Source organism: Conger conger, chromosome 4 (assembly GCF_963514075.1).
Source record: "Conger conger chromosome 4, fConCon1.1, whole genome shotgun sequence".
Classification (NCBI taxonomy): domain Eukaryota; kingdom Metazoa; phylum Chordata; class Actinopteri; order Anguilliformes; family Congridae; genus Conger; species Conger conger.
In genome coordinates this window covers 52,112,639-52,125,139 of record NC_083763.1, presented here as the reverse complement: position 1 = coordinate 52,125,139, position 12,501 = coordinate 52,112,639, and the positions used below count along the sequence as shown (strand labels likewise).

At 38.4% G+C, this 12,501-nt stretch overlaps 1 protein-coding gene across 1 annotated transcript in view; it reads left to right on the top strand.

The window, feature by feature from the left end:
• acvr2ba (activin A receptor type 2Ba) overlaps positions 1-7,537 on the top strand; it is a 53,231-nt gene extending 45,694 nt beyond the window's left edge. The window contains exons 6-11 of the mRNA XM_061238892.1: positions 303-446; positions 783-931; positions 2,531-2,645; positions 2,750-2,888; positions 3,456-3,586; positions 4,483-7,537. Of these exons, the coding sequence (XP_061094876.1) occupies positions 303-446; positions 783-931; positions 2,531-2,645; positions 2,750-2,888; positions 3,456-3,586; positions 4,483-4,677 (873 nt within the window). The 3' untranslated portion in view covers positions 4,678-7,537. The remainder of the gene's footprint in view (positions 1-302; positions 447-782; positions 932-2,530; positions 2,646-2,749; positions 2,889-3,455; positions 3,587-4,482) is intronic.
• Positions 7,538-12,501: the final 4,964 nt, after the last annotated feature.

The window sequence follows — 12,501 nt, the reverse complement described above, 5'->3', positions numbered from 1 at the left end:
TGCACAGTTCTAATGCCTTCTGCTTTAGGTACACTGCTAAAATAGACCCCAGACAATAAATAGCCTATGCATACTGAAAAAGAACAATGTAATACATTATTTCCAACATGCTTTTATTGAAAAAATTGCACATTAACAGCCAATCAATTTAACCAAACATCAATTTAAATAAATACTACTCATCGTAATTCGAGCAGTCTTTGGCAATGTGTTTATCTCACATGTTCGTATCTCGATGGCGATAAATATACCGTATACCGTGCAGCCCTAGTTCTAAAGACAATGTGGGTGTATGTGACCAGGACAAGCAGTCATGGCAGAACGAGCGAGACATCTTCATCACTCCCGGGATGAAGCACGAAAACCTGCTACGATACATCGCCGCCGAGAAACGAGGAACCAGCCTGGAGAGCGAGCTGTGGCTGATTACCGAGTTTCACGAGAAGGTGAGCCACAGTACGCACGGTGCGGTTATTTCATCGAGTGATTGACACTTGAGGCTCCACGCATGCCGCCATATGCGCTGTCAGATGACCTTCAGTTCTATTTTTTTGTGCTTTATACATTTAAAGCACTTATCTCATGTTTTGCTTTTAACCTTACATTCAAGGTTGCTTTTTGTTTTGAAAAAGCGCTGAAATGTAGGGCTTATTTTAGCGAGGCTATTTTTCTCAACCGATTCATTTTTTTATTTTCTTCATCTCTCTTTGTAACGTTTTTTTGCCGTTTGCTAAAGTATATCTGAGCACTAAAAGCTTCACGGCTCTTTTGTCTGTGCGTAGGGGTCCTTGACTGATTATCTGAAGGGCAACGCCATCAGCTGGAATGAGTTGTGTCACATTGCGGAGACCATGGCTTGTGGGCTGGCCTACCTGCATGAGGACGTTCATCGTTACAAAGGAGAGGGGCCCAAACCGGCCATTGCACACAGGTAACGCTGCGGCCCAACAAACAAAAAAACAAAGCACAAATGTTTTGGCAGTTGCTGCTGTATGACTTTTTAGTTTCAGCATGTTATAGTACAATGATGAAGGCGACTGCAAAAATATTTGTTTGTAGTTTGCGCCATACATTCATCTATTAAATCATCAGTTTTATTACAATCAATCCATCTGTAACAATTAGGAAACAGCTGACTGAATGAGGTAGTAAGCCTCTACAGACATACAGGTTCTTGGTTACTGTGGTCAGATTACAAATCACTAAAGCTCTTTATATAGAAAAGTGGCACACTTTTCCAATAGTTGGATACGAAAGGACACTATTATCATTAAACTGTCCTATAGTAGAATGTAGAATAACTGAAATGTGCTTTGCAGCGCTCATGGATGGTTGCTGCCATCTGGTGGACATGCTTGCTATCACGCTGCAGAGTTTTACATGACTAAAGGGAAAGACAAGCTGATTTGAGACCCAATCTAATCAATAGCAACTACCTATGAATACTCAATACATCTGTGTTTTGGTTAATCTTGTCCTTCAACCACCATGTTTCACACACAGACTAGGCTTAGTCCAGGACTAAATTGAGTTCTTTATTTCATTCAAAACTGAATTTTGTCTCGGACTAGGCTTAAGGCCCATCCATCCACACCAAGAATTATAACTATAACTATAACCATAATTATAATGATTATGATCCTCACTGTTGAATGATAACGTTCTGTAAATAGTCTCTGGGCTATTATCAGGTTTGTGGAAAACCAGACCCAGATGCAAGACCAAGGCGTAGCTTTTAGTAAAGAGTCTTTATTAAAATAAAGGCAGGTCAGACAGGCGGAGGTCAATAGTCAGCAAACAGAATCAGCCTAGATAAGGCAGTTTGTAGATAAAAGTCCAGGAAATGGGTCAACTCTCCAGGTACAATGAGGATAATCGTAGTCTTGTCACAGTTGAAGGGTCAAAAACAAACAGGCAAATCAGACAGAATCAGAATCCAGAGAAAGTCGAAAAACAGAAACGGGTCGATACACAGTGGTTCAAAACTAGACAGACTGAATAGGCAGAATGCTGAAGTCGAAAACAAAACACGTCGAACTGGGTATCTATCAGAAACAACCGCTGGAAAGTATAGACTTAGCAATCAGGTGTGGGAAACAATCAGGAAGTGAAACACAGGTGAAACTAATGAATGGAGTGCACTGAACTGACAGGCAGACTATGGTGTGCACAGAGGGTAAAAACGGAAAGGCTAAGCACTTAGACAAAAGACTAGACAATAAAAAACACGGAACCTGACAGCTATGTCATCCGCCATTTTGCACGTGACACCCTGTGAAGTCCGTTGGATTTTGATTGGCTGTCAGTGTTTTATCGTTCAGGCAGCTGGAAAAAAATCACTTTAAAAGTGATCCCAACAATATCGTTCATCACTGTCATTATAGTTGTGGTATGGGCTCCACAACCCAAGTCAAAACGATTTTTAAAACGACATATTTATAGTTATCGTTATTATGCTCAGTGTGGACGGTCCATTACGCAGTGTCTGTGAAACTGGTTCACAGTGTGTTTTGTGGCGTCTTTTCACCAGGGACTTCAAGAGCAAGAACGTGATGCTGAAGACCGACCTGACAGCCGTGATCGGGGACTTCGGGCTGGCGGTCCTGTTCGAGCCAGGCAAGCCCCCTGGGGACACTCATGGCCAGGTAGGGTCACAGTAAAGGGTCACTTCACCATTCAGGCGCATCGCTGCCCATGCAGACGTCCGTCCAGTTCAGGCCGACTTACTGCATGTGTCTGCCTCTGACAGGTAGGGACGAGGAGGTACATGGCGCCAGAGGTATTGGAAGGGGCCATCACGTTTCAGCGAGACGCCTTCCTGAGGATAGACATGTATGCCATGGGCCTGGTGCTCTGGGAGCTGGTGTCGCGCTGCAAGGCCGCAGACGGTGAGTCGGCACACGTCAGGCATTTGGATCGGCGCTATTATGGAGTTGTGTCATCCACGACATGTTTGCTTTAGTCATTGTTTCTTTTTTTCTTTTAGAATGTTTTGTTTTATATTATGCAGTTTAAAACTACTTACTGAAAGCTTTCTCATACCTGCACTAAGGAAGCGATTGAATACGCCTGACTATTCAGGAACGGATGAGAAGCCAACTGTCCAATAATCCAGTTTTGTTCAATATTATATTATATTATATAATGATAATGATTGGGTGCATATTTCTCACCAATCTCATGTAAAAGCCTGATTTGTGGTGAATTACATAAACACTGCTGATCTCACAAACCCAAGAACCTGGGTTCAGCAAATTACACTGTGTATCCATTTCAAACATGCCATAAAGCCATCAGAAAATAATGAATCATTATTCTGAAGCACACACAATTTGTTAACATAAGCACTTGAACCTCTCTGCCATTTTGTTTTTGACTACTGATTTGCTTTCCATGTGGCACACTCCTCTACACCAAGGAAGGGCTGTGATTTTGTGGATGTTGCGGTATTGCAGGCCCTGTCGATGAATATATGTTGCCGTTTGAGGAGGAGATTGGGCAGCATCCATCCCTGGAGGATTTACAAGATGTTGTTGTCCACAAAAAGATGAGGCCAGCTTTCAAGGATTGCTGGGTAAAACATGCTGTGAGTGTCAAGTATTTATTTCTATTTCTTCATTCACTCAAATGGAAATCTCCCACTGGCACTAAGGTCACTTATAACATCGAGTAGAGAGCAGTAAAGTTGTTGGCTTTTGAATGCTATGGTATGTTACGTATGTGACCTGCTCAAAATCAGTCGTATTGACCGCAAAACATATTTTGACTTTTAGAAAATTTTAATGATACCAAAGTTATCTCTACTCCAGGTATCAAGGGAGTTGTGTCCCATTTCATTTTGCCACAAAACCATGTTTTTGAAAGAAATGGCTTCAAAGTTTTGACACGAGAGTTACGTGAGGTTGGGAGACTACCTTCACTGGGCTGACGAAACGCCGGGGCTATAGCTTGTCATCTTATGTATAAACCCTTAAAACTATATTTTTACTCTGAATATTTTATAATAAAAACAGCTAGTAGGCTGTTCCAAACAAATAGCAAAACTTGCCACTGCAGACTTTGGCTGGCCTCTGGCTCACCAGGTAATCCCAGACAGCCTCGAGAAATATATTAACTATCACTTAGTATGTTATGTTATTTAACAAAATACAAAAATTCTCTGTAACATTACATTTTTTACATTTTTGGAAATCTAAAATGTGCTCTTTTCTACTGACACACTGAAGGCAGAACATGTATATTTAAAAAAATCTAGGGTGCCTAAGACTTTTGCCCAGGACTGTAAGTTAATATAAGTTAAATTAATGTTGTGAAACATTAATTGGATAGCCCAACGCATGTTTTCACTGAAGGCAGAACCTTTATATTAAAAAAATCTAGGGTGCCTAAGACTTTTGCCTCTGGACTGTAAGTTAATATAAGTTAAGTTAATGTTGTGAAATACTATGCGGATAGCCCGATGCTTGTTCTCCCACGCTGCAGGGCCTAGAGCAGATGTGTGAGACGATCGAGGAGTGCTGGGACCATGACGCGGAGGCTCGTCTGTCTGCAGGGTGCGTGGAGGAGCGCATCTCCCAGATCCGCAGGCTAACGAGCGGCACTACCTCGGACTGCCTGGTCTCCATAGTGACGTCGGTCACCAATGTGGACATGCCACCCAAAGAGTCCAGTATCTGAGTCTGTCGTGGAACAAAAGCGGGGGAAAAACCGAAAACGAGAATACTAAGCTTCGTCTTTCTTGACTCAGTGGATCTCAGAAAAAAAAACATGAATGCAGCTGCTATTTTATCCTGACATTTTTAATTCATTATTTTTTCTTTTTGGTCGGATCAATATTACCAGCACATTTCTCTACTGTATTTTTTCCAAGAGTGAAAACAGAAGCTAAATGTACATCTCTAATGCATTCAGGTGCCGACTTATGAATGCTGACAACGGTGCAGGTACCTCAACTCTTTCATTTCAGTCATTTTTTATTTTATTGTTCCTCTTTTATTTTGTCTCTTGAACAGGCCTGCCTGTGAAAAAAAAAAACAAGCAACCATCTTCTATCTTGGACAATATAAGAATGCTGCAAAACCTTGGAGGAACACCAAGACTGTTACACAATTTACCTTCCTCAAGGGATTATTGTTTTGTTTTGTTTTGTTTTGTTTTGTTTTGTTTTGAAAGCGAGTGCTTAACAAAATAATGACAAACGTGTCTTTTACGGAACTAACGGGTGTCTCTAGAACACGTCAAAAAAGTTGGAGGCAACGGGACTAATTTCTTTTGTCCGATTGGACTGGTATTTCTTTCAAAGTCGGTGTACCAGTTTTGCGGAAAGGGTGAAAGACAACTTAAAAAAAGAAATGGTTTGCATTTTGAGATTGGACAGTTCTTTTAGTTTGGTACGGAACTTCTTCTCAGGTAACCGGTATAAAGGGGCAGAGCTTTTGAGGTAAGGTGTTGTCAGCATCGACTGATCGCTGTAATGAGAGAGTGAGGACCCACACTTGTGGAGGTTGGGGTGGACAGCAAGGGGTGGGCAGGGCTTATCCAGACATTCATAGCCACCTACGGCAGGCAGTGGAGCCAAGGTTAATAGGTAGTACATTGTGGAAGGTGCCCAAACAATAAACAGTATAAGACAACGACGACTACAACATTAGGTGGAAGACCATGGTGAAGGAATATATATGTGCGTACTGTTGTATATATGTGTGCATTTGTGTGTTTGGTTAAGACCATGAAGTATGTACGTATGTATCAGTGGGCTTAAACAGCTGTCTAAATGATGTCCAACTTTTTTTCTTTATTTAATCAACGTGCATTTCCAATTACAGAAGCTAAGGACCTAGACACATTCTTTTAGCAGAGACAAGCCTCGGTCCTCAGAAAAACCTTTTCAATCAGAGCAGTGAACTGGAGGGTGAAAAGAACAGTTCATTCACCTTTGTCAGGTCCCATCAATTATACCTCGACTCACAGGGACCAATTATGGGTGTATGCCTGGTAGTTCCAGCATTGCTGTGATGTTTTCACAAGTGGAAAGATCTGTAGATAAACTATTGACTTTCAGATTTTGACTGGATGATCTGTTTCAATATACAGATGAGGATCGATTACGTCTTAGTGACACAGGTAAAATAAAAAAAATCTCAGTATGCCATAATCTTTCAGTGAATGTCTGTAATGCTGCTGTTTCAACTCAAAGGTGAATATATGTTTCAAAATACAGTGGGCTCCAGAATTATTGCCACCCCTGACTGGCAATGCACATAAAATACAGAATTTTTTTTACAACGTCATTGAGAACTGAAAATGCCAATGCAAAAAATGTTTCAATGAAACCAACCAAAACAGTCATTTAATAAAAAACTAGATTTCACCAAAATCAAGATTTCATAATTATTGGCACCCCTGGTTTAGTACTTGGTTCTATCATAGCATCTTCGTTCAATCATAATTTAAATGACCAAATGAGACCAAAATTTTAGGTTTTGATCAAATACTGTACAGTATGGGAATTTTTGGCATCAAAACAGCATAAAAAGAGAGGCGCCACATACCCATGGTGAAAAATGGTGGTAAGTCAGTGATGTTCTGGGGTTTAAATTCCAGAGGTCCACTGGTCACTGGTTAAGATCAATGGATTCCATCAAGTATCAGGCAATTTTACCTGACAATCTAGTTGCCTCAACCACAAGGCTGAGACTTGGCGGTAGGTGGGCTTTTCAGCAGGACAGTGACCCAAAGCACACCTCAAACTCCACACAGAAATGGTTCCATGACAACAAAATCTATGTTCTGCCATCTCAGGTGCTGGACCTCAATTAAATCGAAAAACCTGTGGGCTGAACTGAAGAGGGCAGTTGATAAGCGCACACCCAAGAATGTGATCTTGCAAGGATCTGCATTGATGAACAGTCTAATATCCCTCCAAATGTTTTCCTTAACCTTGTCAAGCATTACAGGAAAAGACTCCATGCTCTTATCCTTGCCAAATGTGGATGCAGCAAGTACTAAACCAGGGGTGCCAATAATTAGGGAACCTAAACTATTTTTATTTTATTAAAAGACAGTTTGATTTTCGTTGGTTCCATTGAAACATTAATAAAGTATAGTATTTTCACATGTTGGCATTTTTAATTTATGTCAATAATAATATATATAATTTTGTGCATTGCCAGTCAGGGGTGCCAATAATTCTGGAGCCCACTGTATATGTTCTTTTTGCATGTAGAACATGCAACTCAGTAGTTTTAAGTGTACAAATACAAACACATGCAGAGAAACCAGGCTTCCGAGGTCAGAATCAAACAACAAAAAAATAAAATCACTTAAAAAAAATACAGAATACAACATTTTTTAAGAAATTATAGTTCATGACCACAAACCACCTCAAACCAGAAATACCTCAGATTTTCTATGTGCATTAGTTCTGTTATATATTTTGTTAGTTGTGTTGTCTTGTATTAGGTATATTTTAATGTAAATTTGCTTTCATGACTAAGAAGTTGTGGGGAAAAAAAGAATGAGTCCAAAATCTTTTAGGAAGTGCTACAATGTCATGTTGTATAAAAGAAATAATGTAAATAACTGTATACAGTTGTAGAATTCTGCCTATATATGGTACCTGGGCATTATTCATTGTTTGTACCGTCTGTTTCTTCATCAATTCTTTTATTGTCTGTTACGTAAAAGGGACAGTGAGTCTTTTTTTCCCCTTGGTGTGAAACCTTTTCTATCAATAACTAAAATGCATTCACAGCTGGAACCATTGTTCAAGTTGTCTCAGATATAGTTTTTGTTCACATCACAATGTGACATTCTGCCTTTCCCATTGGTATGAAGTACTTTTGAATGATTCATGTTGTCATTCTTCCTAAACCCCACATATGGAAAATAACTATTCAATGTAGACAAGAAAGAACTGAATTTGCCAAGTGGAAAAGCTGACATATTTATACATGTCTCCCTATTCAAAGCTTTCTCTAAAATTATTTTTTTCCAGAATTAGAGATATTTATACTTTAACCTTTAAGGCATTACAATATATTTATATGAATGGTGATTGTTCACCACTGATTGACTTAGAGTTTGAGAAAAAGGTTTAATGTCCCTGCTTTCCATACGCTTTCATCTGTTCTCTCCACACGTCGACTAAAGGAGATATCACAGCAGTTGCTTTCCCACTCCCGAAACATGACTCCCTCCTGAGAGCTTTAAGTTATTTTTTATGGTGCCATATATTATCTCTCGAGTTTGGATTTTTCTCTTTGCAGTGTGTGTAATTAGAACCATGTGAACTTAAGTGTGGGGCTGGTCGCTAAAAAAACCCTTGGTAAAGGTGGTGCAGAGTAAGACTCCAGAACATTCTTTTTGTCATCATGGATCAAGTGTCTTACCTTTGGTGATACTGTTAATATCCCAAAGAAATTGAGGCAAGATCAATTCCTGTCAAGATATACTGTATCTACAGTATTTGTTTTTGTAGTAGAACCAAGGCTGTTTTAGTGGGATGATGACTTTCAAACTGCTGGGAGAGATGACATTTATATCTTTCTGGTGCCTTCTCAACAGCTTGCCAATTTCTAGACAGAAAAAAAAATCAAACAAGTAATTATGCATGTGGCTTCCTGTTTACAGTAAAGACACTATTTATTTATGTTTTAAATACTGTCTCAGTATCGTTCCATAACCATGCAATTAAGAACTCTATTGTAAAATATGTAGCTAAGTTTATCGACTGGAATCCACATGACCTTCATGCCAGTAGGTTATTCATCCTTTTTTTTGTCATCTCAAGAAAATTGAAACAAACCTTGGAACCACTGAACATGTGTGGGCACAACACAGAGAAAGAGGCAGGAGAAACAATGTAGCAAGCAATATCAGCAACAACAGCAATATGCATTTCTTTCAGGTGTATCGTAACAAACACATGGCCCTAGGTCAATCTACCAAATCCTTTAACTCAACACGGATCAGAGGTGCTGTGTTGTGTCATATGTATGGCTAGTGGTTTCCAGTATGCTATGTTTTGTAGGGAAATCAACATTTAAATAGATTTGCTATTTTGCCCTTGAAATGGCCTAACCAGAATGACTTTAATAAATATCCGGCTGTATATGGACATCTACAAACTTTGCTGTTTTATGAAACCAGCTCATAAGGGAAATTTAGGCAGTCCATACACAGCCAAATTACACAATTTATAGATCTGGGTTACCCAAAAAGGTGAAACAAACAAATGTGCATGTACGCACCCCTTCCCCCCACCACCAGACAGAAATATTCAGGCCCTTAATATGGTCACAAACTCAGAGTTCAGTTTGGCCTCAGGGAAAATGTTTCATTAGTTTTATCGTATTCGTGTAGGATGTCTGATCTGGGAATATCGAGGCCTTGTCATTTATTTATTTTATTTTTACTCTGCAATTAATTGGTTTTGTTATAGATTACAGTATGCTGTGGCAGTGTACAATATATTACTACGCCACACACGTGCCCTTCCTTTGAGTATTGAATAGTATTACTGTAGGTGCAGACTACAAATCTGTCGTGCAAATCTGATGAAATATGCAATGGATGAAAAGTTGAATATTAATCTTTTTGGCAGGTAGTTAATTTCTTTTTGATAAACTTGAAGTTCTTCATTTTTAATTCAGGTTCCATATTAATGAATTGGTTATAAGTCGGGTCTATAGAATATTTAAAGGCTGCTTGACATCAGTGTCACACTTATTTCTCGAATCCTGTAAAATTAGTACAAAAGGCATATACAGGTACATTAAAAGACAAACACTATTACATACAGTATAATTTTTTCACTAGAATGAGAAGTACAGCTTGGTGATACATGATGACAAACACTGGGTTCTGGAGGGTTACTGTCACACCAATGCACTGTCAATAAAATAAAATAAAATAGTCTGGCCCTTTGAGTGAAATTGAGAGGTGTTCGGATGCTGTGCCTTTATTCCCCCTTGTCATGTTGAAGCAACTGCTCTGATTCTTTTTTGTTTATGTTGTACTTATCAAAATGCTTATATATTCAAACATACATATAATTCAAAAAGTGACCAGCTGTAATTCTGGATGCAGTCATATCCAGGTATTTCAGGAACCAATTACCTCAGACCTCATGTGAAACAGTATTGCTGGATGCTTCTTGACACTACAAAACGATGTAGATTCTAAACACCCAAACAAACAAACCTCTTTATGCTGGTGTAACATGTGTAAATGCACCCCTTGACAATGTGAAAACCTCTCCCTTCTCATAACTCTCCTCTCATTTCAAGCAACAGAATGGTACTGTGTGGCAGATATTCAAGTGCTTCCTTTCTTTTGGTTCAGTTTTCATGAAAACATGTAATAATAATTTCAAAAGTTAATCTGCTGGACTTTTTTTTCTTGGAAATCGGCTAGGCTGTGAAGAAAGTTTCAGAGTAAGGACACAAGGATATGTGATGATGTGAAGAAATATATAGGAGGAGATTTGTTTATGCATGCAAATCAGAAGTTATGTTTCTTTGCAATCCATTGAGAACTGATAAGTTTGAATAATCACATTTTCAAAATACTGACCAGAATTTGCACAGATCCAAATTCTCACATTATTATTGATAGGAACTATTGCAATCCTCCCTCATAGTCACTTTTTATTGCTGTGTCCATTTTCTGTATTCAATCGTATTCCTTTAATCTTGATTTGAAGTGCATTGGTATATATTATGATAATTTCTGTAATTATTTATATTTACATTACTGCTGTTATTAGCATTAGCATTGCCTTACAGCTCTTGGGCCAGTAAGTACCTTCAAAATGGCTGCTGTATATATATAATGGCATTCATTTACTGAAAGTGTCCAACCAGCTTGGGCTTGCTGAACTTGAATTTAGTTACCTCATGTTTTCCCAAAAGATGAGTGTTCACGTTACGTGTCAAACTGTAGTGAGATAACATTAATTACCATGACTCGTACCAGCCTGTGCTTTTGCAGTATTAATCCCTCTCCGCCAGGGTAGAAGTAGTGACACTGCGTGCCATTGTCCAAAAGCATCCTCTTCCTTTTGAGGAATGTGATTATTAGATTCCTACTTATTCTTAACCTGCACTACACAAAGTGATGGCATTGCTCCATACAGTACCATTTTATTGCTTTTCAGCGGTGGAAGATTAATCCCTGGTGGCTATTGCTCAAAAAATAACATTTTTTTTTGGCGGCGGGAGGGGGGGGTGGTCACTATTCAAGCACAGACTACTTCATTTCATTAAAAACTGACATGGCGGGGGTAAGAGAAGGGGTATAAAAATGGTTTTCTTTATTCAAGAGGTCATGTTTAAGTGCTATTTCTATAGCAGGATATGTGAAATGTAAATGGTGTAGGTTATGTTTCACTATTGTAGCTCAAATGTAGAACAGAGATGGCTTGTACTACTGATTTTAACATAAATATACTAAAAAAGAAAAAAGTATCCTGTAAAAGACAAAATGTATAAAGACAGTTGAGCTTGTTGCTGTAACCCCTTTTTTGGATTGAAGAGTATGTTAAAAAGTTTTATATCTATGAAATGCCCTTGAAATCCAACATTCGTTGTATTGCCGTAATTAATTAAGGACATTTTTGAAAGATCATTGTAACATAGTTCATTAACTTGCAGTGGATTATTGTTCATTTTTACTGTGGTAATTTTAGAACTGAGTATCAAGAGTTTGATTAGATTTGCCTAGTTGTTGGGGTATTTGTTTCAGCTCTGCACTTGGTGCCAGAATAAACCAGTATGAATGTAGTATTTGCCCAGTGTGAAACAAATACACCCAAACTGTTAGAGGAAAAAATAGAAATGATTATTTCAAGTTTATCTTTTTGTATATGAAAAGAAACAATAAAATTCTGAAACTCTTCAAATTCTTGTGTACTTCAACCTGTTCTTTTTTAACATCCTTTTCATGAAACTCCTGTGTGTGGCTACGGTATGTATTTGAGAATAAAACCAATTACTGTTTTTTATTTAGATTTCTCAGTGATGTGAAAAACAAATCCATGTCTTATAGCGTGACTGTGCAGTTTTGCTTTTGATTGTTTATCCTACTCTTAACCTACTTTCTGAGGTATCGGAGCATTGTAATGTGATTTCAAGAGGAACAGGCAATCCAGAAATTAATGATCCAATCTTTCCTGTTGGATGGCTGCTTTGGTGGATAAGTGGCGAACAGCTTCAGTTGCTTCATTATGTCTACAAAAACATTTTCAACATAAAAAGTAAAAGTTGCATACACAAAGAATACACTCATCTGTAATACAAATAAATTCCTAAAGATCAATCAATTTACCAAATTATTGGTATCAGACATTCGTCAAAGTCGATGAATAATTATAGCAAAATTAAGTTAAACGCTCACAAATGTTTCACAGTCATATTCCAAATTTGAATTCTATCAAATCCCGGCAGACTGAATAAAAGCTTGCTGTCGAACATATTCCTGCCACTAGATGTCAGTGTTAAT